This window comes from Candoia aspera, chromosome 7 (genome assembly GCF_035149785.1).
Source record: "Candoia aspera isolate rCanAsp1 chromosome 7, rCanAsp1.hap2, whole genome shotgun sequence".
In the NCBI taxonomy this organism is placed as follows: Eukaryota; Metazoa; Chordata; class Lepidosauria; order Squamata; family Boidae; genus Candoia; species Candoia aspera.
Genome location: NC_086159.1, coordinates 28,221,967 through 28,245,811, shown reverse-complemented (window position 1 = coordinate 28,245,811; position 23,845 = coordinate 28,221,967). Strand labels below are relative to the sequence as shown.

Here is a 23,845-nt window from a genome sequence, read left to right as displayed (position 1 = left end):
GGAAAGATTGTCTATTATTGTTAAAGGATAGCTTTCTGCTTTTATCCAAAGAATTTATATTACTGGTCAGATTGAAAACATAATAAATACTAACATGTGCCTTGATTTTTTTTTTTCATGAGCAAGGCTTGTTTTTCATATGCTCAATACTAACTATAATGCTTTCTGCTGATTTACTGGGGGTAAGAACAGGTTTATAAAGCTCATGGCTCTATTATCTGTACACTGATATATGCACAAAAGCCAAGATGAGCTTCAGCTCTTAGTACAGGAGGATAGATATGATTTAATATATACCAGAGCCCCCCATTAGAATACAGCGATTTTTTTCCCAAAAGGAATAGGAGAGGAGTTGCACTGTATGTTAAAAACATCCATTCTTGCTCAGAAATCCAAATGAATGATCCTGGCAATGCTATAGGTAGCACATGATTTCAGGTAATAAAAGAAATACTATTGTCAGCATCTATTATTGCCTTCTCAACCAAGAAGACAATGTGGATGATGTCTTCTAAAAGAGAATAGCAGAGTTTTCAAAGAGACTTGACTTTGTAATGATGGGAGAATCTAAGTATTCCAGCATCTGTTGTAGCCAGTGTGGTGGTGTGTTTAAAGTGTTGGACTGGCACCAGGAAGGACCAGATTAGAGTGAGAATGATGTATGCTACCTTGACCCTTTGTACCAAAGGCGAGATACAATCAAACAAATAAAATATGTTGGGAGACAAACTCTTCCAAGCATAATCTTGGCAGGAAATTCCTGATACGTTTGCTAACATGTTTTCTTCTTCAGAGGGTGGAGGAAGATATAAAAGGATTAAAAATTCTTAATTTAGATGTGTGATCCCAGAAAAATACGCATTTGAGGCCTCAGGAAAAGGTGTGGCTTCTTTAAGGAGGCACTAACAGGTGCAGTGGCCATGCCTATGGCCTCTCTGAAATACCTTTTCTGTTTCATATCTGAATAATTGCACTCCCTGAATGAGTCTGACCTTCAGGGCAGATTAATTCCATTTCTAGGGTACTAAAGAAACTAGCTGATTATATGTCTGAATCATTATTATTATATTTTAGACATATTGGGGAAACTGGTGAAACACCAGATGACTGGAGGATAACAAATGTTGCTCCTATCTTCAAAAAGTGGAAAAAGAAGGATCCAGCAAACTACAGACCAGTCAGTCTGGCATCGGTACTTGGGCTAGAACAGATCATGAAGAGATGACTTTGCAAGCATCTTGAAAACAATGCAGTAATTACATGAAATCAGCATGGATTTGTCAAGAAGATAAACTTATCTCATTTTTTGATTAGATAACTTCCTTAATAGAGTGTGGGAATACTGTAGGCATAACAGAACTTGACTAATAGAACATTTGTCAAAGTACCAAATGATATGTTTTACCTGTTTTACCTACAATGGTTTTGTACATCAACAGTATAGTTATTTCACAGAACAGTATTCTACTACAGTCTTACTTATTAAGTCAGTTACTGTATTGCATTAGAGCACCCTCTACTGCTAAAATCCCTTATTGAAAAGTTTGTATTTTCCAGCAACTTTCAAGGCCAGCCAAATAAAATAAAATAAAATAATCTTCAGGTCATCAAAGCCTTTGACAAAGTATCCTTTGATATTCTGATTAGCAAACTTCTTACTTAAGTTTGGTTTAGAGAGTAAGGAAGATGACTACACAGAGATAGGCCAGATCTGCTACCAAAATGACAAAGGGAGAAACATGGCTTAAGTCCCAAACAAGATGGTATGTGCAAGCAACTCAGGAAGAAACCTCACTAATTCACATGAGTATAAGGGGATGTGAGGAGAGGGGAAGTAAAGCAGAGTCAGACTTGCAAAATTCTGTTACTATAGCAAATATTAATAAAAGTAGTTTTAGCTTTCTTGTGGAGTTGATTTCTTGGTTTGGTTTACGTAGTGAGGCTAACATCAATCTTGCAAGTGTGTGTGTGTGTGTATAGTATAGCAGCATAGCAGGACTTGTGTGTGTGGGAGGGAGAGAGAGAGAGAGAGAGATAAAACTTTTGGAAAGGGATTACATTATTGTGCAAAGCAGCTCTGAACCTATTTCAGAATGATCCATCCTGTTGGAGATCTGCGTATCTGTAATACGTAGCCTTAAAAAAGGTGGTAGAAAGGAGGTATCACAGCACATTTCAAGTACCTAAATGGATGACACCCCAAAGATCAATACCCATTCACTCTTGTTACACAGAATAGTAAGTGGCAAACAAGAAAAATTCCAGTTGAATATTAAGAAAACTTCAGTAGGACAGTGGATTCAAGAATCAACACTGATGATCTGTCCTTGACAGGCTGTTCAATGAATTGGGGTTGCTTGAATTCCTGGAACTGGTAGCCAGGTTGACTAGATGGCCAGAAGAGCCTCTTCCAAATCTATGATCAGATGTTTTCTTTCTTACCCTTGAAATAATAGGTTTAAGCCTTTTACTCTACAATGCTATAGAATGCTGCTTCAGTCTTGAATTGTAAGACTAATATTCTACCCAATAAAATTCTGAGTAAGGTGAAATTCCTCTTACACAAGCAGAATAATGGAGCTTTCTTATTTAGTCATTGTGATGGACTCGCCTGTCTCTAAGGCTGAAGAGGAGAACCTGGCCTGTAGATGGGGAGTCAACCAATGACTCAGACCCAGCGCAGGTGTTGCTGATTTGGGGAACAAGGGGTCAGATCCTGAACTTGAGAGAGTACCCAGTCTTAAATCACATGGTCAGCTAAGGCAGACTAAGGAGTGGCATATCTCCTAGAGAGCAGGGAGCATCTGCTCTTTTAATTAGGCAAGGCCCTGAATTCCTGCTATTTATGAGCACTCCTGGGACTCACTCGTTATTGGAAACAACTTTCCACTATGCGGCCTGTGTTCCTTTGGTCTCACTCCTGGTCCCTCCTGATTCCTTGCTCTGCAAATAGATCTTTAATTTGGGTTCCCAGAATAGGATATGCTCTTTTTGCTGTATTAAGCTATAGCTATGAGGCAAGAGGTAAGATATACTTTCTCTGTCTTTTTCCATTTCTTCTGCCTAATTTACAGCTTGCAACTCTAGCATGAGCCCTTGACTGATTTATGATCAAAGTAATAAAACCATTAAAAACTTGCTAATTGCCTCCTGCTCGGTGCTACTCACCCCACTGCAGAACAATATCCCACACTGTAAAATTCACAGCAAGCTGGAAAGAGAAGCTGTTTCTCAACCTTGGCAACTTTAAGACAGGTGGACGTCAACTTGCACTGGCTGGGGAATTCTGGGAGTTGACGTCCACTTATCTTGAAGTTGCCAAGGTTGAGAAACGCTGATCTATAGCATGTTAATGGCACAATACACAAGAAACTGTTGCACCAACAAGAGCATTCCCAGTGAAAAATATGCCTAATCAGAGGTAGGTCTTCTGGCCAATTTCTGCTCTGTGAACTTTGAAAACATTTTTATAATATGAGAGAGAGATTGGAAATGGACATACTTCAAAGTGCCAGCCACTTGTATTGCCTTTCTTTCCAAGGATACTTCTGGAATTCACATAGGTCCAGAAGACACTTTGAAAAGAACGCAAAAGGGTGCACGATAGTATCAGGGTCTTTTATTTGGAAATGAATGACCAGGAAAGATAACAGTAAGCTGGGAGTGGAGGGGTTGGATAGAGGGCATCCAACAAAGGAGCAACCTTACGGTTTTTTTTTAATCTTCTGATGGATGGATGTTTGGGGGCTTGCCACGACCACCATGTCTGCCTTCAGGATTATTAAGGTGCCTCCAGCTGGAAGAGAGCTTAAGTGAGTTTAAGTTATGCTTGTGGGAAAGGTGTGGCAGAGATGCCATGAATGGGTGTATTCATAACCACCTCCTATGTCTCATCCTATAGCAATTTTGGAAAAAGCATCTCAGGGAGAGGGGCAGGGCTCGTTACTACTGAGCAGAGTACCTTTAATATGGTATGCAATTTCTTTTGGCACTATACACAGGGGTAATATTGGATACCAGTGAATAATGTGCAATTATCTATTATAGTTTTTATTTATTCTGGAAATACTGCTCTCTAGCAAGTTTTCTTTTGCACCTAAACTTTGCAAGCATTTGCATTCTGGTAACTCATAGCTGCAAACTTTCCTCTCTCTTTGGCCCAGTTTTAAAAGTTCTAACAAATTTTATAGGATTTATCTGAAGCAGACTGATCAGTTAACCCAAATTTATTATGCATGATAATAAATGAACAGGTAACTTGGTCAAAGGTCTGCTGCTTGCTAAATACTTTAATTGTAAGGGCATTTAATGGCTTTTCAGTACAATATCATTATAGTTCCATCTAACTCACATTATTATCTAGTATTCTTTTAACCTGGCACTTTAAGCCTTATGATAAATGGAGAGTAATAAATATTGTAGCATCATGTTGATCTATATTTAATCTCAGTGATAATGTCAGCAGGCTGATTTTTTAAAAAAATGACAATAAAGACCATTAATAATTTAACAAAAATCACCTCAGGCTGGTATGAGGACTATTAATCTAGTGTTGTTTTCCTTGCCCTGTACCCTATTCAACAGGATTTGGGTGGCTAGGATGGGAATAAGGAATATACAACATTTGTCAATCTGTGAAAAGAAAGTTCTAAGAATGCTAGAAGGTTGTGTTTCTGAACTATGCCAAATCTTTTCCTGAACCAAAAGCAATTTACAAAGCATGAGAAAGTTTGAGCAGAAATAGAACTCAAAGCATTAAAATATTTTTTTTTAGTATTTACTTAAAATTTGGGGGAACACTTTAAAACAACTCATTTCCAAGTTGCCACTTCTCCTCTTTTTGTTTTAAAAATTTGGCAAAGGTTAACGAGCTATTGTGAGAGCACAGGCCACCTTAATTCTTTATTGTTCACTGTTTTATTGTTTATTATTATTCTTTAATGTGTTGTTTTACGTTGGCTGATCAATGACTGTAATAAAATACCACCCCTAAATACCACCCCTACACTGAAGCACTTCTGGATTGGAGGATTTACTTCTGAAAACTGACAAACCCTCTTCAGAAAGACATGGTCCAAAAGGAGGTTCAACATGATCCTAAGGGAAATGGAACATTCTGGAGTTCTCTGGAAAATTCTGTTCCCCTAACAGTGATTTCTGCATATTCCTAATGAAAAGCATTACATGAAATTAGAAATAATCATAGAGCAATCTCACAAAGTAGTTAAATAAATACAATCAAATTCCATCTTGTGCCTGTGATTTATTATATGCAGAATGACAGCAAGTGTCAGAAAAAGCACAACATCATGGAGGTACAGTTAGTGAATAAGCCCAGAGGCAACATACCACCTTGGCACAATTGATTAGCATAATTTATACAAACACATTAATAAATACATAATAAACCATTAGAAGAAAAGTAGCAAGGACTGATTTGGGAATGCTGTGGCACACTGACAGCACTGGAAATGCCAACATTATCCCACAAGTCAAGCACACCATGGCAGGGCAGGAGGAGGAGAGAACACACATTCATCCCTCCCCTAGAATAGTGGTGTATTGTATCAGTATCAGGCACAGAGAGGAGCTAAATTATTTACTGACGAAGTCTATCAGTTTGCCCAGTTAGGGAAAAGAAAAGAAAAAGCATCACGTTCTTAGGCAAGAATGTCTGGAGGCTGTGACTACGGAAGGATTACCAAGATGAAGTCACAGTCAGTTCTAAACACTGTGGCACAAAATATAGTTATATGCAACTTAGTTTGTTGCAGCAGTAGCAATTCCACACACCAAAATGAAATAGGATTGGTTAAAAAAAAATTAACTTGATAAAACTCAAGACAGAAAAAAGTTATTAAAATGTAATCCAATTTATACATACTGTGGATACTGAGTTCCTTATGACAGCGGGCATTTTCTTTCCTGCACAAAACAAAGTGCTTTGGAGCAAATCCTGTGGAAGAATTTACTCAACTCTGCTAGAATGGCTCCTATATTTAGTTCGCATTAAGAAACTAGTCTTAGCTCTTACGACTCTTGGATAAGCTAAATTGCTTGAATGAACTTCAGCCACATATACACCCGCAGGAAAAAACCCAAAGGACCATTTTGTGGAGGCACGATGCTACATTTTCTGAACTGGTATCTGATGTTTCCTTTTGCACAGCACTGAGTCCTTGGAGAAGAACTCCAAAACTGGCATGGAATGGCAGTGGTTATATTTAAACCCGGGGACAAACACTATAAAAGCACATCAAGCTCATCATTGTGCTTCAAAGGAAAGCAGAGGCCAACAGTAAGACCACCACTATTGGCTACAGTAAGACAAAAATAATTTAAATAAATAATTACCATGGCAAGTGATGAAAAATAGTAATAAATAAATAAATACTGGTTTGGCCTGTAAACAACCTACTTTTTCACATTAGATTCCCTGCTCCCCTACTGCTGTCTAAAATAAAGCCGATGAAGCTTAAAGAATGAGAGGGGAATTAGCCCCACTCCCTTCATTCTTGAAGAAACACTGGAATGTGATGAGCCCAGATTCAAGGGGGGAGGCAGGAGGAGGAAAGGTTGGCAGTCTGGAATGGGAACAGGACTGTTAGCCACCCACTTCTGCCCTTATTCATCCAGGCCTGGTATCAAGTCTGCAATGCTGTCCACATAGTAGTGAGGCACCAGGTCCTTAGCTGAAGGGCTGTCACTGGCCATGTAAGCCTGTGCCTCCTCTAAATATGAGACACCTGTCAGGGTCAAGACTGTATCAAGGCCACAGTTCTTGCCAAACAGGATATCCGTCTCCAGCCGATCACCCACCATGAGCATGCGGGATGGATCTACACCAAAGCGCTCCACAATGCATTCAAACATGTATGTGTTAGGCTTTCCAATTACTGTTGCCTTGCGACCAGATGCTGTTTCAACTGCAGCAGTGAGACTCCCTGTCCCTGGAAGAGAAAAGACAACCACAAATCAAAAGAGTGACCTCCATGAACAAAAGCAATCCAGGCACTGCCAGACACATTTAGGTAATCAAAATTAATTGTCTCAGTAAAGGATGAGTGAAATGGGTCACTTTGGGTTCAAAGTAGTGGGACTAAGTAAACTTAACTTTCACTTAGATGGAAAGCTTGTATCTAATGTTACTATTTATGTGAAACAGACTCACATGATTGTAAGGATTCTAATAATTACTGCAAATAACACTATACATCCAAGAAACTATCAGCAAAGTTGTGATCCAGGCTGAGAATACTCAGAGCTGATTCCAAGGTCTTGTAAACACAAGCTTCCCAGTGGTTCAGAAACAGATACACCTGAGTATATGACATTTCAAAGCTAGCATTAGATACGATAGTTATTTTACTGTACAATGTAACTAATCCCATATATAACCTGAATTATCTGTGCTTCAATACTTCTTCTCAGTGGTATTGCTAATAGTGATGTATAACTGAGGTCAACCAACTATGGAGCAAAGTTTTCAAAAAAAGTAGGAGAGAGAGACACCTTTTTTATGTGGGAAAGACTAGGATGTTTGAAGATTCATAGACAAATCTTTATCAATAGAGATTGAGATTTTTTCCAGTTCTCTTACCAACCATGGAGAACGTCTGGTTCAGTGCAAGGGTGTTTATAAAACTCCACAAGAAACAACTTAAAGCTCATAAAATCCTAAAAGTAGCTTGCTTGCCCAGGAGAAAACAAGTAGATACTGAGTCATCTTATTTGAAGAACTGTACAGCTGACTACCAGACATTACTTTCTACTTGCAAATCACTTTGGAATTGCTAATAATGAACAACCAAATCTCCCTTACTCAAAAGGGGCTATCAAAAAATCTGAATATACAAGCTATGCCAGTATACAAGCTAGCATCACACAGCAACACACAAGAACCTCCACAAGGTTATTTGATCACTGGCAGTGTTAATACACCAAGCGTTCTTCCAACAAATAATGCTATCACTGCAAGTATAATACTCCCAGGAGGAACCATCAAATGGGAAACAGAGAAAAGAAATGCGACAGAAAAGCTACATTCTTCAGGATTTTAGGAGAAGGCATGCTCGACCCTGAGAACCTTTCTTCTCACACCACATTGATTTGGTTCAAACCTTTGCTCAGCCTATCAGGATTCTTCAAATAAATTATGGTGTGTACTTCTATACTGTATGGTGTTATCTGAACCAAATATTGGTCAGTTTCAGTCTCACTATGGGAAATTTATTAAACGGTACAGAAAGCAAGATCTCGAAGACTGGAATAGATTTAACAAGTGAAAATCATCACTTGTTATTATTTGAATACTTCTGGATGCTTGTTTGCTTTTTCTTAATTCCTGGAAATGCAGGTAATTCTATTATATAGACTGCCTAACAGGCGGCAGGACCTAACAGGCCAGAGGGCCGGGGACTGGGCCTCAACGCCCCGTAGGAGCTAGCAAGCGGGGCTCCAGAGCCTGGCCCCTTCGGCCCGCCGCCTGCACTCACCAGGGGTGCGCTGCCCACTGCTAAGCGGGTGCCAAGGGTCTGGATCGGTGGCTACCAACAGGCACTGCGGGTCGCGCAAATAGGCGCAGGCCTCTGACAGCTTAGCGAAGGTGAACTGGTCGTCGTAGCCGACGACGACGGCGCGCACCGGGGGGGCCTCCTGGCCCGGCGGCTCTTCATCGCCGTCCCCTTCTTCTCCGGCCAGGCGCAGCCCCGCGTCGCGCAGCTCCCCGCGCAGCCCTTCCCCGCCCAGCACGAAGACGCGGCCCGGGGTCGACGCGGGCGAATCGCCGGCGCCAGCTTCCCCGCCCAGAAGGCGCTGGCGGAGGTAGAGCGCGGAGCAGAGAGCGGAGCTGAACACCTGCTCGCCGCGGACGCCGCGGAAGCCCAGGCGGGAGAAGCGACGCTCCAGCTCGGCCACGGAGCGGCGGCTGTTGTTGGATACGAACAGGGTGGTCTTCCCGTTCTGGCTGAGGCGCTCCAGCAGCTCCGGCGCGCCCGGAACCGCCCGGTCGCCGGTCCACAGAACCCCGTCGCAGTCGAAGAGCAGCCCCTGCGCCTCCCCCAGCACCTCGCGCAGGCAAGCGCCACTCAACCGCCTGCAGCCCGCCATGCTGGAACCGCACTCGCCAGCCCGCCCCCGTCTTCCTCGCGGCGACGCAGCCAATCGGAAGCGCACCGTTCCCTTGACGGAAAAAGTACCAATCGGACGCCAGCTGAGCCGGGGGCTCGCCGCGGTTAGAACAAAACAGGGGAGATCGGAGGGTCGTCGTCCAATCACAGGCGTTGGTACGATTAACACATCAAAAGGCGGAGACGGGAGTATTCTCCCCGGGTGTTAGAAGCGGAGGCGGGCTGCGTGCGCCATGACAACCCGTTTGCAAGGGAGAGAGAATAAAGGCGCGCGTTCTGAGCAGGACCCGTAAGGGGGCGCTCGTTTTCCTTTCTAACCTAGGAGCGTGAAGAAGGAAGTATAGCAACAATAAAACGCCCGCCTCTGTGGCTTTAGCCTATTGGTGGAAGGAAACAAGGGAGAGGCGAGTCAAAATAAAGTGGCACATGTTGTAAACCTGTTAGATAGAAGGATAAAGAGATAAGCCTTTCTTACGAATGAGCGTTTGACAATCTCACGTTACGACCAGTGAAAGGAATGGTGAAGAGCAGGAGTTTTTTCTTTTTTAAAGAAAAAAGTTCACTGATTGAATTATGAAATAGTGCATTTATCTTTTGTTTTCAAGTTCAGTGTTGAAACAATGAAAAGTTGCCTCCACTTTTGATTTTATGGGGGGATGTGTCTTCCAACTGCAATCTTATTTGCCTGTTCCTTTCATTTTTTTTTCCTGAATCAGTACCTAAAACTGAAAATTGATAAAAAGGGTCTTCATCCCACAATGTATTTATTAGCCTTTATAATGTTACAGATTGGACAGAAGTTCGCAACATTGTTCAGGAGGCGGCAACAAAATACATCCCAAAGAAAGAGAAAACCAAGAAGGAAAATGGCTGTCTGCTGAGACACTAGAAGTAGCCCAAGAAAGAAGGAAAGCAAAAGGCAACAGCGATAGGGGGAGATATGCCCAATTAAATGCAAGATTCCAGAGGCTAGCCAGAAGAGATAAGGAATTATTTTTAAACAAGCAATGCGCGGAAGTGGAAGAAGACAATAGAATAGGAAGGACAAGAGACCTCTTCCAGAAAATTAGAAACATCGGAGGTAAATTCCGGGCAAAAATGGGCATGGTCAAAAACAAAGATGGCAAGGACCTAACAGAAGAAGAAGAGATCAAGAAAAGGTGGCAAGAATATATGGAAGACCTATATAGGAAAGATAACAATATCAGGGGTGGCTTTGACGGTGTGGTCAGTGAGCTAGAGCCAGACATCTTGAAGAGTGAGGTTGAATGGGCCTTAAGAAGCATTGCTAACAACAAGGCAGCAGGAGATGACGGTATCCCAGCTGAACTGTTCAAAATCTTGCGAGATGATGCTGTAAAGGTAACACATGCTATATGCCAGCAAATTTGGAAAACACAAGAATGGCCATCAGATTGGAAAAAATCAACTTATATCCCTATACCAAAAAAGGGAAACACTAAAGAATGTTCAAACTATTGAACAGTGGCACTCATTTCACATGCCAGTAAGGTAATGCCTGGAGAAGATAGATGCTAAGGAGAGTGGAAGGCAAAAGGAAGAGAGGCCAACCAAGGGCAAGATGGATAGATGATATTTTAGAGATGATGGACTCGTCCCTGGGGGAGCTGGGGGTGTTGACTGACAGGAAGCTCTGGCGTGGGCTGGTCCATGAAGTCACGAGTCGGAAGCGACTGAACAAACACTCTTATCATCTAACAGGTTTTTTCCAATAAAGCAAGAGCTGTATTTCTCCATGATGCAGGCAAAGCAGATGCATAGTTTTAAAAATTAAGGAATATGTTCCTTCTTTCTTTAATCATAATTGTGACCTTACATTTAAAAATAATTTAGGAGTAGTCTCTATCCCCGAGGGTACAAGTGTGAAATTTATATTCTTGGGATATATTTACATTGCACTTTTTCTTCCAAGGGATCTTGAGAACTGTCCTTTGGTAGTGCTAATACAAATTTCTTTCCAAGTATTTTTATAAAACAAAATTAGTTTCTTAGAGAAGTCAGATTGTCTTGATTAATGCTTATAGAGTAGATATGTTGCAGCAGTGAAACTGGTCCCTAATATAACAAGTCATTCCTTGTGGAAAATAGTCCACAATCCATTACTCCCTATATGTTTGCAAAGTCAGATGAGGTTCAATGTATATTTATGTAGTTCAATATGGTATTGTATGAGTAGGGTCCAGACCCCCCCCCCCAATCGCATTATCAACACTGAACTCTTCAGTTGGTCAGTTCCCATATTCAGTTACTAATAATTATGTGAAGAAATGGATATCCTTGCACATGGCCAGACCTTATATCTAGAGCACTCTTTCCCAGTTTTTAAAATTCCTGTCATCTTCAAACAGACCCTGGAATTGAAGTCAGATATACCTGGAAATCACCAGATTAGGGCAAATTCATCTGTAATATAAATCTATACCCTATAACTTGAATCCAACCCTAAAGACAATTCCTGTGCTTTTAAGAATGACATTGAAGCACCAAAGATTCTTTGATTTGCCTTCTGCCTATATGAACTGTTTGAAACATCTTACATGAAACGGGTACATACTTAAAGTTGATTTATAGATAAAATAAATCTACCCCAGCAGAGTAACATCACATTTTTTAAAGGGTAAAAATAGTTCTTGTAGTTGATTGGATTAATGCAAGATTTATGGTGTAACTGCACTAAAGAAAAGACAACATAGTCTCTCTTCTTTGAACATTTATTCACAAGCTTCCACAAATGTCTTGTCAAAAATAGTAAAAAAAAAGCAGAGCACTGTTAATGAAAAGCTATTTTGTGCTTTATAGGCTGATAACAGAATAGTAGGAATGTGGACTATATAATATCAGACTGCTGGTTTGGGACAGGGCTTGTAGTGAAATACTGCATGAAGGACATCCTATGCCAACTGATGTATTAATGTCTGTTAACAGGAGGGGTGGGTTTTTTATTTCTTTTTGTCGGGGAGTTGTTTATTTTAAATAGGGAGCATTCATATGGGTCCCAAGAAAGGTGGCCCTGCACCTTGATGCATTTTGGGAATGCCTAATAAAATACCAGTGAGGAGAAAAGAATTGCAACAAATTGGATAGGCAAAAACAAAGCTAGTAAAATTCCGCCTCTCAGACATTCTCCAGAGTTTCTGCCTTCTGATCGGCAGCAGATGGAGAGCTGTTTTCTCCCATGTTGGCCTCTTTTTCTGTAGGGATGGAATCTTTGCACATTTCTATACTGCAAGCATTAGTAGCAGCATCTTCAGTGGCAGCTGCCTTATTGTTCATCGCTTCTGAAGGAGGCCTGGGTGATGGCGGAGCTTTGTGACTCTGGCGTCTGGTTGGCTGGGGAGGAAGTGGAGGTGGCCCAACTGGAGCTCGCACTGCCCCCCCTCCTGTTCTTCGAGGCAGGGCTTTAGGGATGGAGGGAGACTCTGGGGCAGGAGAGATGTGAACAGGTGGTGTGGTTTGAGGATGGGGTGGAGGCATGGCAGGTCGGGGTGGAGCAACCCGCTTTGCTGCAAAGGAGAATGAAAGAAAAAGAAACAAAATCCATTATTTGAGACATTTGTTACTCTAACTCCCCTTGTGTATGTCTCAGCTCTGCATGAATCCAGAAAAGTGCTGGCATATTTGGTATATAACTCTCTTTTTAAAATGTTGTTTGTACATATCGTTTTCTCTGTATTTCTTTTTCAAAATTGAAATAAAATTATTTCTAAAAGTGCTGGGCTTGAATGTGTATTACTTGTATGTGGTTAACTGCACAATGTGGCTCCTAACAATACCAGAGAAGTGGAATAAACTCTAATCTGAAATCTATATTGAAGATAAATTATGCTCAGGCTTATCCAACTGCACTATGAATTTTGTACATACTTATGTCTGCCTTTATCTATTCCTGTCACTTCAAAGCACATACAGAGCTGATTTTCTGAACAGAACAGCAAAACAAAAGACAACTATGAATAGCAGAATGACAGGGAGGTAAACAAGGTAACACAACCAACAGCTAGTATGGCACTGCACGCTTCCAGTCAGATAGCTTCTAGCCCTGTCAATCAAAATACATTGTGCCATTGTTCCTTGTTTAGCTGATTTTCTATGGTAAGAAAAAAAAATGGAAGGAGTAGGAAAACTATTAATGTAAGATGTTATCTTCAGGTCTCTATTCTGAGGCACACTGATTGCACATCTAAGCCTACTGAAGCTCCCATGGCACTAGCCATGTTTCCAGAATATAAAATAGTAGCACTGTATCGATGTACTTAATGCAAGTGTTGTGCTGCAATCCCATATGAAGCATTTCTTTAATAGCACAAAATGAGAACTTGTGAGGACACAATATACAACAAACACACAAACAAGCACTATGGGAGAAATCAAAACATGCAGTGATTTGGGAACATTTGGCAGCTGGTGTCAATAGCAGAGAGAAAATGATTAATATGGGAGTACTATGAAACTTACTTTTTCGTGAGGCCTCATCGGCAGGAGGAGAGGTAGGGGGGCAGACTGTTGTTTCAGTAGAAGGCTGGGTCACTTTTGAGGACACTGTTTCTGGAATCACCTCAGCATTTTTCCTGCCAATGTGGAAAAGTCTTGTAAACTCGTTTGTAGGCTTCCCAAAGGTGGCATGCCAGCAGTTAGTATACAGAGAACTCATCCCAGACTTTTCAGACTTGATCCTCTAATATTAACCAGGAACCACTAAAACAGTGGTAACCCTGATTTTACTACAGGGAAGTCTTCACCCCATTCGTTGACCAGTGAAGAACAGCTGAAGTTTGTTTCTCACATTCCACAGAAGAATAAGTATTAAAAACTGGTTCCTAAGTTGTGTTTTCTCCTCCTCTCTTTTCCTAATCTGTTTTCTTTTGGGGTTATTTTTTAATGTAAGCTTGAGGGAGGAACTATTAGTCCTGCTTTTTATGAGCTGCTGAATGTTGTTACTACAAATGTAAGGTTAAAATGCATTAAATCATATAATGGTTGTGGAAATTCTTCTCTGGAATTTTTTCCTGTAAGCATCAACACTATGGCTGCACAAGCAGAACACACTAGATCAGGCTAAAGTAAGACAGCGTAGCTTGTGATTTGTTGGGTAGTTTTTTTGTTAGAAACCCAGCCGTTGTCTTAGAATAGTGTATAAACCAGATCATTACGTTAAGCTGTATGATGATTTATTTGCTTAGGTATAGCATGTTATTGTGGATATAGCAGTTATGTTTTATTAAGCCAGGCTTAGACTTGTACCCAGACTACTTGTAACTGGTGTATTAAATAAACAAGGCAGGAGTGTCCTATTAAAGTAATAGAAGCTAGATGGGGACATTGCATTGCCAAAAACAATCGTATCAGGATAAAAAGATCCGTATTTTCTAGTTGAAATGTATCAGTACATTTTTTTTGAAGAACTGATATAACTGAAAAGGAAGTACAATGTGTTTAATCCATATTAGGGCAACTGTGGCCACATGACCTGCATGTATATTCATGTTGCTGTCCAGATGCTAAGTCAGATGAATGCTGTCAAGGCCTTTTCTTTTCATTCTCAACATTCTTTGTAGGAATATGCAAAAACTTCCATTCCTCCTTTGGGCCACAGTGTCCTAGCCATCCTAAAAGTGGGCTAGCAGTTTCCCAGAAATTAATCCTCCAAACTAGAAGCAATTTGTGATGTTCAAAAGATGGTACAATTCCATTTCAGTATAACTGTGTTGATATGGTACAGAGGAAGACTGGTAGGCTTTATCAATACCTAGTTCTTTACTCTGAATTCAGACGTGGACCAGACAGCCCTTCAAGTAGAAGATGTCTTCAGATGGATACCACTCTAGTTGGAAGGCTGAGTGAAAACTTTTAAAAATTAAAATTAGGAGAAAAAGGTAGAGACAGATAAGGAACGTAGCTGAACGTTATATTTGCTTATGTTTACCTTTCAGGCAAAGGGGAGTTAGGTTCAGAAAGCAGGAACACTGATGTGGTTTCTTCTGTTGTGGGAATGTTTTGATTTTTGATGTCTAATGGAGGAGTGAACAGACTGGAGACACTGAAGTCAATATCTTAAGGACAAAGAAAAAAAATGCATGAGGCATTCTGAGTGTTTAAAAGCTATTATAATATTTTACAGTCCTCTCTAGCAGCAGAAAGTTCATCTTTTGATCCCTTCCACCTCTATGTTTCATAAGTGTTGTCAGTGCTCTAATACAGAACAGTCAATTCATGTGAAGTCAAGAAGAGGCAGCCTGGCTAAAAGTCAGAGGTACGTGAATATATTAAGTTTTCTCTGGAAACACCACGGTAATATGGCGGTGAAGACACAAATAATATAACATGAGAATTCACTGCAGGACCCTCAGACAAGTAGGGGTATTCCTCCCTTGTCCCTTTGTTATTTCATAGATACATTACCAGCAAATTAAATGCAGATTTACTCCTAAGGCTAACTTATGCCCCAGGAAGGTTGACTTTGATCTGACTAGTCTTCCCTACAAACCCCTTAAAAGCTAATGTCACAACATACATGTTTAAATTTCTAAAAGACACTATGTTCATTTATCTCCTTTTTGATTAAAAAAGCAGCACTCCTCCCCTCTAAGATCTAGGTTTAGCTCTGGAGAAAGGAGATGCATTTGGATGGGATGCCATGAAGGCATTCAATGCATATTTTAATGAAGTGCCTTGGAGGTTCCTTTGAGAAGTTTTGGTAGAGTGGCATTTAAAACATGCCTGATTAAATCATCCACATGCAGCTTCTGGAACTACCACTGACCTGAGTTCTCCCTACCCCCCAAAAAATGGTTCAGATTTACTCAGTTTTTTTATCCCTACATTTTTGAAAGTGTGAAGTATTTTTAAACCTATCTCTCTATCCACCATTATACAGTACCTTGTTTTTTAAATACTAAATATCATTAATATAAGTTGTATATTTTCTTTGCTCCAAAGAAGCACAAATTAAGGACCCCCCCCCAAACATTTTGCAGCTCTTATTCTAACCCTGGATAGCAAGAATCCTAAGGATTAAAATTCTTGCTATTGAAACTTGCATGACAAAGAAAGAGTAATACTGTACATGGAATGATACTATTGCAACGCACGATTACTCCATTAGGCACGTAAAGCTTTTTTTTCCATAATGACTAACGAACCCATAGAGTCATTTGCTAACTCCATTTTCCAGTCTCACTAAAGCAATCTTTTTCAACCGGGTGGCAGCTACACATGTCTGCTTATAAGCTATGTGGAAGAATCCAATTTGAACTGAGAAAAAAGAATTCAAGCTAACAGTTAGTTAACTACCTCCTGGAAAGAGGATCTCAGCATTTTGTATGAGAGGCTCCACAACTCCCACAACTTGGATGGAGGATACAGAAGCTATATCTAGCTGCACTTGGGACCTGGGAGAAAGAAGTCAAGAACAAAATTGAGCAGATTCTGAAGCCAACATCCTATATCTCCCTTGTTCACTATCACAGGTATGCTTTACCAATAATGTCAGCATATACACATTAGACTCTTCTGCTTCTTGATCTCTGAACATCTAATCAGACTTGACCTGATTACTACAACTGCACATAAATAATGTAACAATACTATCCTCTCCACCGGGGTGATTGCTTTATATATTCATATGGTACTAAACAGGAGGTGGTAAGATAAGGCTATCATAGCTACAAGATATAATGCTCTATTTAACCCCCTGATCAGAGGCAATATATCTCACAATATCAGTTGCTCCTGAAAATGTGTAGGAAAGGGTTGTTCAATCATGTCCTTCACATGAGATTCTCATCTGTTTCTGCTTGGCTACTTCAGGAATAGAATACTAAGCTGAACAGCACTCTGTTCATATGTGTTTACTGGAGAAATGATTAAAACCTAATTTAGAAGGTATTAAGAACTGATTTAGGAGGGAAAGCAATTGGATCTTTTCCCTTCATTTTGGCAGTGAATGCCCCTCAGTTTCTTCCATTTCTTGGGAAGTCTGAAAAATGCAATATTTTATTATTTACTTATTTTTATCCTGCCTTTATTATTTTTATAAATAACTCAGGGCAGCGGACATACCTAATACTCCTCCCTCCTCCTATTTTCCCCACAACAACCACCCTGTGTGGTGAGTTGGGCTGAGGGAGAGTGACTGGCCCAAGGTCACCCAGCCAGCTTTCATGCCTAAGGCAGGACTAGAACTCTCAGTGTCCTGGTTTCTAGCCCGTTGCCTTAACCACTAGACCAAACCGGAGCCAGTTGAGAGGATTTTATTATATATATTATTATTAATTATATATATACTACTAGTCTTGCTATGATGCAATGGTGCAGCCTAAGCACTGGCTGCCATCTTGTTGCATGATCCCCCAGACATGTAAGCTGTTTGGAAAAATAGTGAAATAGATAAACTTTTCACACATAAGCACATACACAGTTTCTCACACACTGGGAGAACAGGTGGTGAGAAAGAAAGTTGAAAACAGTTGAAGGCCTGACAGTAAAAGATGGCTGTTTTGGAGCTGTGGTTGTAGAGATGCAGAAGAAGATGATGGCTGTCAAACTAAGTTGGATTTAGGTAGTTTTGGTTGCTGAAGATCTGCAGATTATAAAATGGATTGAGGAAGACCACCGAAGACTTCCAAACTGAATAGGAAGATCACCAAAGATGGAGAAGGATGTGACACAGGATCATGTCTACTCTGTACTGATGGCCAGAGGCAGAAGCTGATTGGAAGAAAGAAGACCAGCAGTGTTCTACTAGCCACAAAAGATTGCCCGCTAACAGTAATAAATGCCCCTGATTAACTCCCAAATTAAGGGAGAATTTACCCAAGGTTACATATAGAGATATATTCTATAATAAATATACTGACAGTATCATTACTTTTGTAGGCAAGGAATTAGTTAACTGCTTAATAGTGGGAACAGAACATTATGAAGTTATTTACTGCTTTTTACTGCATATCTAATTCTTTGATAGCTGAACCTGTGAGAGGTTGTTGGGAAGGAGATCTGTTTATGTATCTGCTTAAGCTACAAGCCACTTACTTGATTCGTTTGGCATGGCTGAAAAAGAAATTAAGACTTTCCTAACTACATTACAAATAAAGAAAAAAAAGTTCCCAATAAGGTGTTTGAATGCTGGAGTTTGACTGGGTTCTGAGAACTCATCCACTCCTCATAAACAAGATGTGACATTTGCTGTGTTTTACCTGGATTTGGTTTCTTGAGAACTTTGGATGAATGTGAAACCACAAAAACTGAACTTCTGTAATCACATGGCTGCAGTGATGAAAAAAGTTGTACCTGCCGAAGTTCTAAAAGAATTTGCCCTGGATGACTTAGCTTTACCCATCCTGTGGTTCTCCAGCTGTTTTGTGCTACAGTTCCCAGCAGTAACACTACTGGCTGGGGAATAATGGGCATTACAGTTTGATACATCTGATGGGCACTATCAAGCCTGGAAAAGAGTACCATATATCATTTTTGGTACAATATATTACAGAGGGAGAGAGGGAGAGAGAAATAAGTGAGGTATTTCTCAATAATTCCATTACTGAATACAGTATGTACTGTATAAAACAAATGGAGTAGATTGTCTCCTGGGAACTCTATACTTTACCTTTCATTCTGTTGGGGCCACAATAGGTTGGGCCCTAGGACAATGGCAATGTTGCTAGGGGACATTTTATTCACTTCCTGTTGTTCAGCCAGCTTGGCTAAAAAACGAATCAGATACCTACAAAGAAAGAGTGATTTGTAAAAGCAAAATACAGTGCCCTGATTTTCTTAGGATTCTCATGTTTCTCATGAAGTTTTATGTCTTCATTTATGTAAAAGCCTATGAGCCGACTTTCTGAACTAAGGCAGTGAACAAATAAAAATCCAAACGTTCAAGAATATTATTACACATTATAGTAAAACATTAAAATTGATCCTAGAAAGTTCTAAATATTTAGAGCTGTGCCGCACCTCAGATTGTTGTAGTTGTCCTTGGGGAGATGATTGCAAGCATCCTTGAGGTACTCTAGTCGAATTTCTGACTCTTTGGCACTGAAAAGGAAGAGTGCAGAAAAAATAGGGTGTCTTTTTAAGGGAGAAAAGGAAGGCCAGAACAATTTGAAAATAAAAAGGAATCCAGCTCTTGGGAGAGTTGCTCATATTATTTCTTATTTTCTAATAGTCAAGGACAATGCAATCAGAGTCTGACTGCATTTCCTCTCATTTACATCCTCCAAAGATCTCAGTGTGCACATACGGATGGAGACATCCTCTTCAGCTACCCTGTAAATCACGGTTGGTGGCAGCATCTGGCTGAGCTTCTCTGGGTGTAGAAGCCAAACAAAATTGGGTGGGTCTGGTTAATATTTGCATGGGGGACCATCTGGGAATACTAAGGCTATTTCTTAGATTGGGTTTTTAAAAAAAAAATTGGAATAAGGCAATGGCAAACCACTTCATATTGTTGCCAAGGAATTACATAGACAGGTCCATGAAGTCGGCAGAAGTCAGCTCAATGCAAAGGAGTCTTGACTTGAAAGTAGATCTGATTGTCAGAGTTTATTGCGTGAGCTGAGATTCAAACCCAGATTTCCTCGGTTTGTCCTAAACTCCAACCACCGTATGTCACTGTGTTTCATGGAACGCAGTGTACTATATGTTCTTCTGCACCCTATGTCAAGCGAGGAAGACTTTTTCCCATGATCTCTAAGGAAAAATATTTATTTATTTATTTATTTATTTATTTATCTATTTATGTTTCAAATTTAGTCACCACCCATCTCACTCAAAGAGTGACTCTGGGCAGTTCGCAATAAAAATTAAATTAAAAATTAATCACCAGTCCTATGAATATTTATCTGGAGATAAACAATTACATACAAACTGTAGGATATACAGTATTTCTGGCTTATTAATAGGGTTGTTATTGTTCTATCTATCTGCCTATGAGAAACTGAATAGGACCAGGTATTAGAACTGTAAGAATAAGCTGAGTTAGAAACAAAATTGGGTACATTTCTTTTTTCTTTTTTAAATCCCTGTTGAAATATTGAATTTCCTTTCAGTTTTTTTACTGTATTTATTAACTTATGATGAGAATATTTGCACCTTCTTAATGGCTGTGCAGCCTGACCTGTGTCAATGTATATATCTGGAGATAAAACAGGTTGTATTATTATTTTTCCAGCATAAACAATGGTATAAGTAATAGTTTGTCAGATAAATAAAACTCAACTAAGAACTGACACAATTATACTGTGCTTAAGCCCACCTTTCTATTTCCAACTCACCTGGCAGCTTTGAGCCAATCATCGTAGAGTTCAAAGGTCATCAAAGGCTGTGGCAATTCTCGCAGGTAACATTTTAGTGCACCTGGAAGCAAGGAACCATGTTTCTGACACAGCACAACATGCCTAGCTTTAAACAAGATGTAAGCTGCCTGGTATCTGTCAAATGTTTCAATGTTATCAGAACCACTACTCTAGCCAATGGCCAGAGTTTGGGAGCTGTATTCCAAACTGTGTAAAGAACATCAAGTTGTTTACTGCTGTCTGAGAGAAAGATGGAGTGATGCTACCTAAACTTGTCACATCTAAAGATGTTCCAAGTAAATCCTTTGCTCTCCCTGTGAAGCATCAAGGTAAGGCTACTTAGAAGCTTGGAGGTGGGGGGAGAGTGGTTTGCTTCCCTATTTTGCTTCAAGGGCATGCTTTACTCAGATTTCACCGAAAAGCCTCTTTGAAGATCTGTATGCCCTGCTGATTACCTACCCGCCACAGCATGAGGGTCTGCATAGAACTCATCCAGAATATTTGAGCCACTGTCAAGACAGTACTTTAGTTTCTTCAGCACAGAAGCTCCAGCTGCCAGGCGGAAGAGCCCCTAAAAGAAGAAACAAAAATAAGAGAGAAGCCAGGAGGTCTACAGCAAACAAAGAGCTGGGCAGAGGGTGGCACCTACCTCTTCCTGCATACCTGCGGTCAGCAGCATCATAACACAGGCTTCAATGGGAAGTGCAATCTCTCGCCCAGAAGCCTTCAGGTGAGTCTCTAATGGCATTCCATACACCCCTGGCATGGCTGCATCTGATGGAAAAGGGGCATCTAAACAAGGAAGAAGGAAGAGAAATGACAAAGAATAAAGCATATTTGTTAATTTCCAGAGTTATCTCATCTCTACTGTCTGGGCTAATCCAGGGGTTTTTGTCCTCTGAAGCAAAAAGAAGGCCCACCTATCCCATATCTACTAATGGTGACAAAATTATCTAGAATGCCACATGTTTCAACAAATCCCAACCCTGGAACAATCCCAAGCTCCAAACAGCTGAAATCAATACACTTATTTTGAAGAGCTTCATGTTCTTCTTCCTAGGCTCCATTTTATTTATTTATATTCAGCTCCTCTGTGGAGCTTCTCTTTGACATTCTTACTTGATGCCCATTTTATCAATGGAATAAATATTTTCCTCCTACTGATAGAAGCAAGAACATTTCTGCAACCAGTTAAGGGCCAAATCAACTTGCTAATAGTAAAAATAATAAAATAACAACCTTAGCAAATTGACTTTCTTCAGCAGCTTAGGGTGGCTACTCCTTTGCATCTAGGACCATAGGAGTTTATTATGAGCTTGAACAACAAGTAGGAATGGACCAGAGCAACCATCTTTCATAAATTACTGATTCAAGCAACATGAGATACAAATTAGAAGTGTGTTTTTCCTGATAATACTTCGTTCATTAAAAATTAATGATCAGAAGTGTGTGTGTGAGAGAGAGAGAAAGAGAGAGAAAGGAAAGAAAGCATGTGTAACAGAAGGAGGTAAAAGAGATGAAGGAATGTTTGTCTTTTTTCAAAAGCTGCTGGAAAGTTGTGATCATTGCTGGTACTGTTTAATTCTTGTGCTTTTTATCTATCCTTGCACTGATATCAACTGGATTCACATCTGAATAGGCAAGTATGGAATTGCACTGTCCAGAGAACAATCTATCCTATTGAAAAAATCTTCCATAGTTATGTTTGCATTGGCAGAACAAAAACAGGGGCATTAAAAGAATTTGCTACCATGCTATATGTGCAATAAGTTTATTATTTATCTTTAAGGAAGCTAAAATGTTATATATGTCTATCTGGGAATAAGCCACACTGAATCTGGTAAGTTTCCCTTTTGAATTAACATGCAGAGGAACAAGCTGTTCAGCTGATGCTTTGCTTACATCTAAGAAGGCATGAAGATAGATACAACTAATGGTCTTTGAGGAGAGGTTCTGTCCTGATAATAGGAGAGAACTGGGCCTTACAAGGTATTCAAATTCTCATTAATGAATTCCTAACAAAAACTTTATTTGGATTTATTTGATAGGATCTATATAAAATTATCTCTTTAGAGCCTGAGAGACAAAATACATGCCTGGGAGGAGAGTGGGGGAAAAAAAAATGTGTGCAACTTTTGTATTCAAGATGGACTGAAATAGCCTTCTTTTTTATTGTGAAATTTTGGCAAGTAGGTTATGGTATCCCATGAACTGGCAGAAGAAAACAGAGTTATGGATATGGGGAAAGCAATACAGTAGCTTTTTCATGCTGCTGAAATGCAGTGCCAAAACCTGGGCAGCATCAGGGCTTTGGAGTAAATGATCTCTGAGATCCCTTCCAACTGTGATCAGAGGCCTAACCTGACTCTTCCAAAGAGTTATATATGGGCTTAGGGTTGTGGACCTACACCCTATAAGAAACATGCAAGGCAGGATAGACTAAGGACTAGGTTACAGGTTCAAGGTCATCCATGAGCATTTCTGGACTCAATGAGGTCTTGATCCCAGATTCCTTTGATCCAACATTTTATCCATAACGTATTTCAGGGACCTGGTCAAAAGTTGTTCTTAGGAGTCAATCTACTTTGAATCCCTAAAGAAATTAGTGTCTTTGCATGTATGTGTTTTAGAGAGTTAGCAGTATTAGTTTGTTGCAACATAAACAATTAAGAAAATTATAGAATCTTAAACTTAAATAATGTATTAAGCTTGTTCATACTGAGTATCACAACCTGAGAAAAGCGCAGACAGTGTAGTATGCATATTAATCTTAGTTTCTAGAAATTCAGTTACAGAATTATGTCTCTTCTACATCATGCAGTATCTATCTTGTGTTACAAACACCTTAGCATTTGAAGGCAACTTGCTAAGTATTGTGGCCTCTGTAAACACATAAATATATAGCAGTGACTGCAAACAGCCCCATAGTATATTTATGTGTAAACAGTAGTGTGTTTTATCCACTTTTAATGCATGATGTACACTAGGATGTGTCACAGAACAGAAAGCTGAAGCCAATCCTAGCTGACTACCACAGGTAAATGCAAACATCAGTTAAAGAGGACCACATCTAAGCAGATGAGCAGAGAGTGCCCCTGCCAAAAATACTGATGTTCAGTTCTATACATTGTATTTGCAGTCCTTTCTCGTTAATATCACCAATGCTCTAGCTGAATATGCAAGAACTTATTTATCGCTAATGTGTTATACCAAAGAATGTAGCTCAGATTGTACCTGATTGGTTGTGAAAACCAGTTAGCTCTGCCAAGGTAGAATTTAGAGATTCCAGAGACTTCTGATGATACTCTGACTGGATTTCCAACAACTGCCACAGAGAAACATGGAAACAGAATTTTATTCTAATTAGTATTTTTCCTACAAGTCTTGTCTATAGCAGAGATG

The 23,845-nt window shown here is 40.0% G+C and overlaps 1 protein-coding gene across 1 annotated transcript in view; it reads right to left on the bottom strand.

Moving 5' to 3' along the window:
* Window positions 1-5,243: 5,243 nt before the first annotated feature.
* SH3BP1 (SH3 domain binding protein 1) overlaps window positions 5,244-23,845 on the bottom strand; it is a 42,797-nt gene continuing 24,195 nt past the window's right edge. Inside the window, exons 9-20 of the mRNA XM_063309317.1 lie at window positions 23,678-23,768; window positions 21,093-21,235; window positions 20,903-21,014; window positions 20,423-20,504; window positions 19,104-19,184; window positions 18,754-18,870; window positions 16,440-16,537; window positions 15,073-15,199; window positions 13,605-13,717; window positions 12,270-12,652; window positions 8,496-9,180; window positions 5,244-6,950 (exon numbers count right to left, since the gene is read on the bottom strand). Coding sequence (XP_063165387.1) covers window positions 6,625-6,950; window positions 8,496-9,180; window positions 12,270-12,652; window positions 13,605-13,717; window positions 15,073-15,199; window positions 16,440-16,537; window positions 18,754-18,870; window positions 19,104-19,184; window positions 20,423-20,504; window positions 20,903-21,014; window positions 21,093-21,235; window positions 23,678-23,768 — 2,358 coding nt within the window. The 3' untranslated portion in view covers window positions 5,244-6,624. The remainder of the gene's footprint in view (window positions 6,951-8,495; window positions 9,181-12,269; window positions 12,653-13,604; window positions 13,718-15,072; window positions 15,200-16,439; window positions 16,538-18,753; window positions 18,871-19,103; window positions 19,185-20,422; window positions 20,505-20,902; window positions 21,015-21,092; window positions 21,236-23,677; window positions 23,769-23,845) is intronic.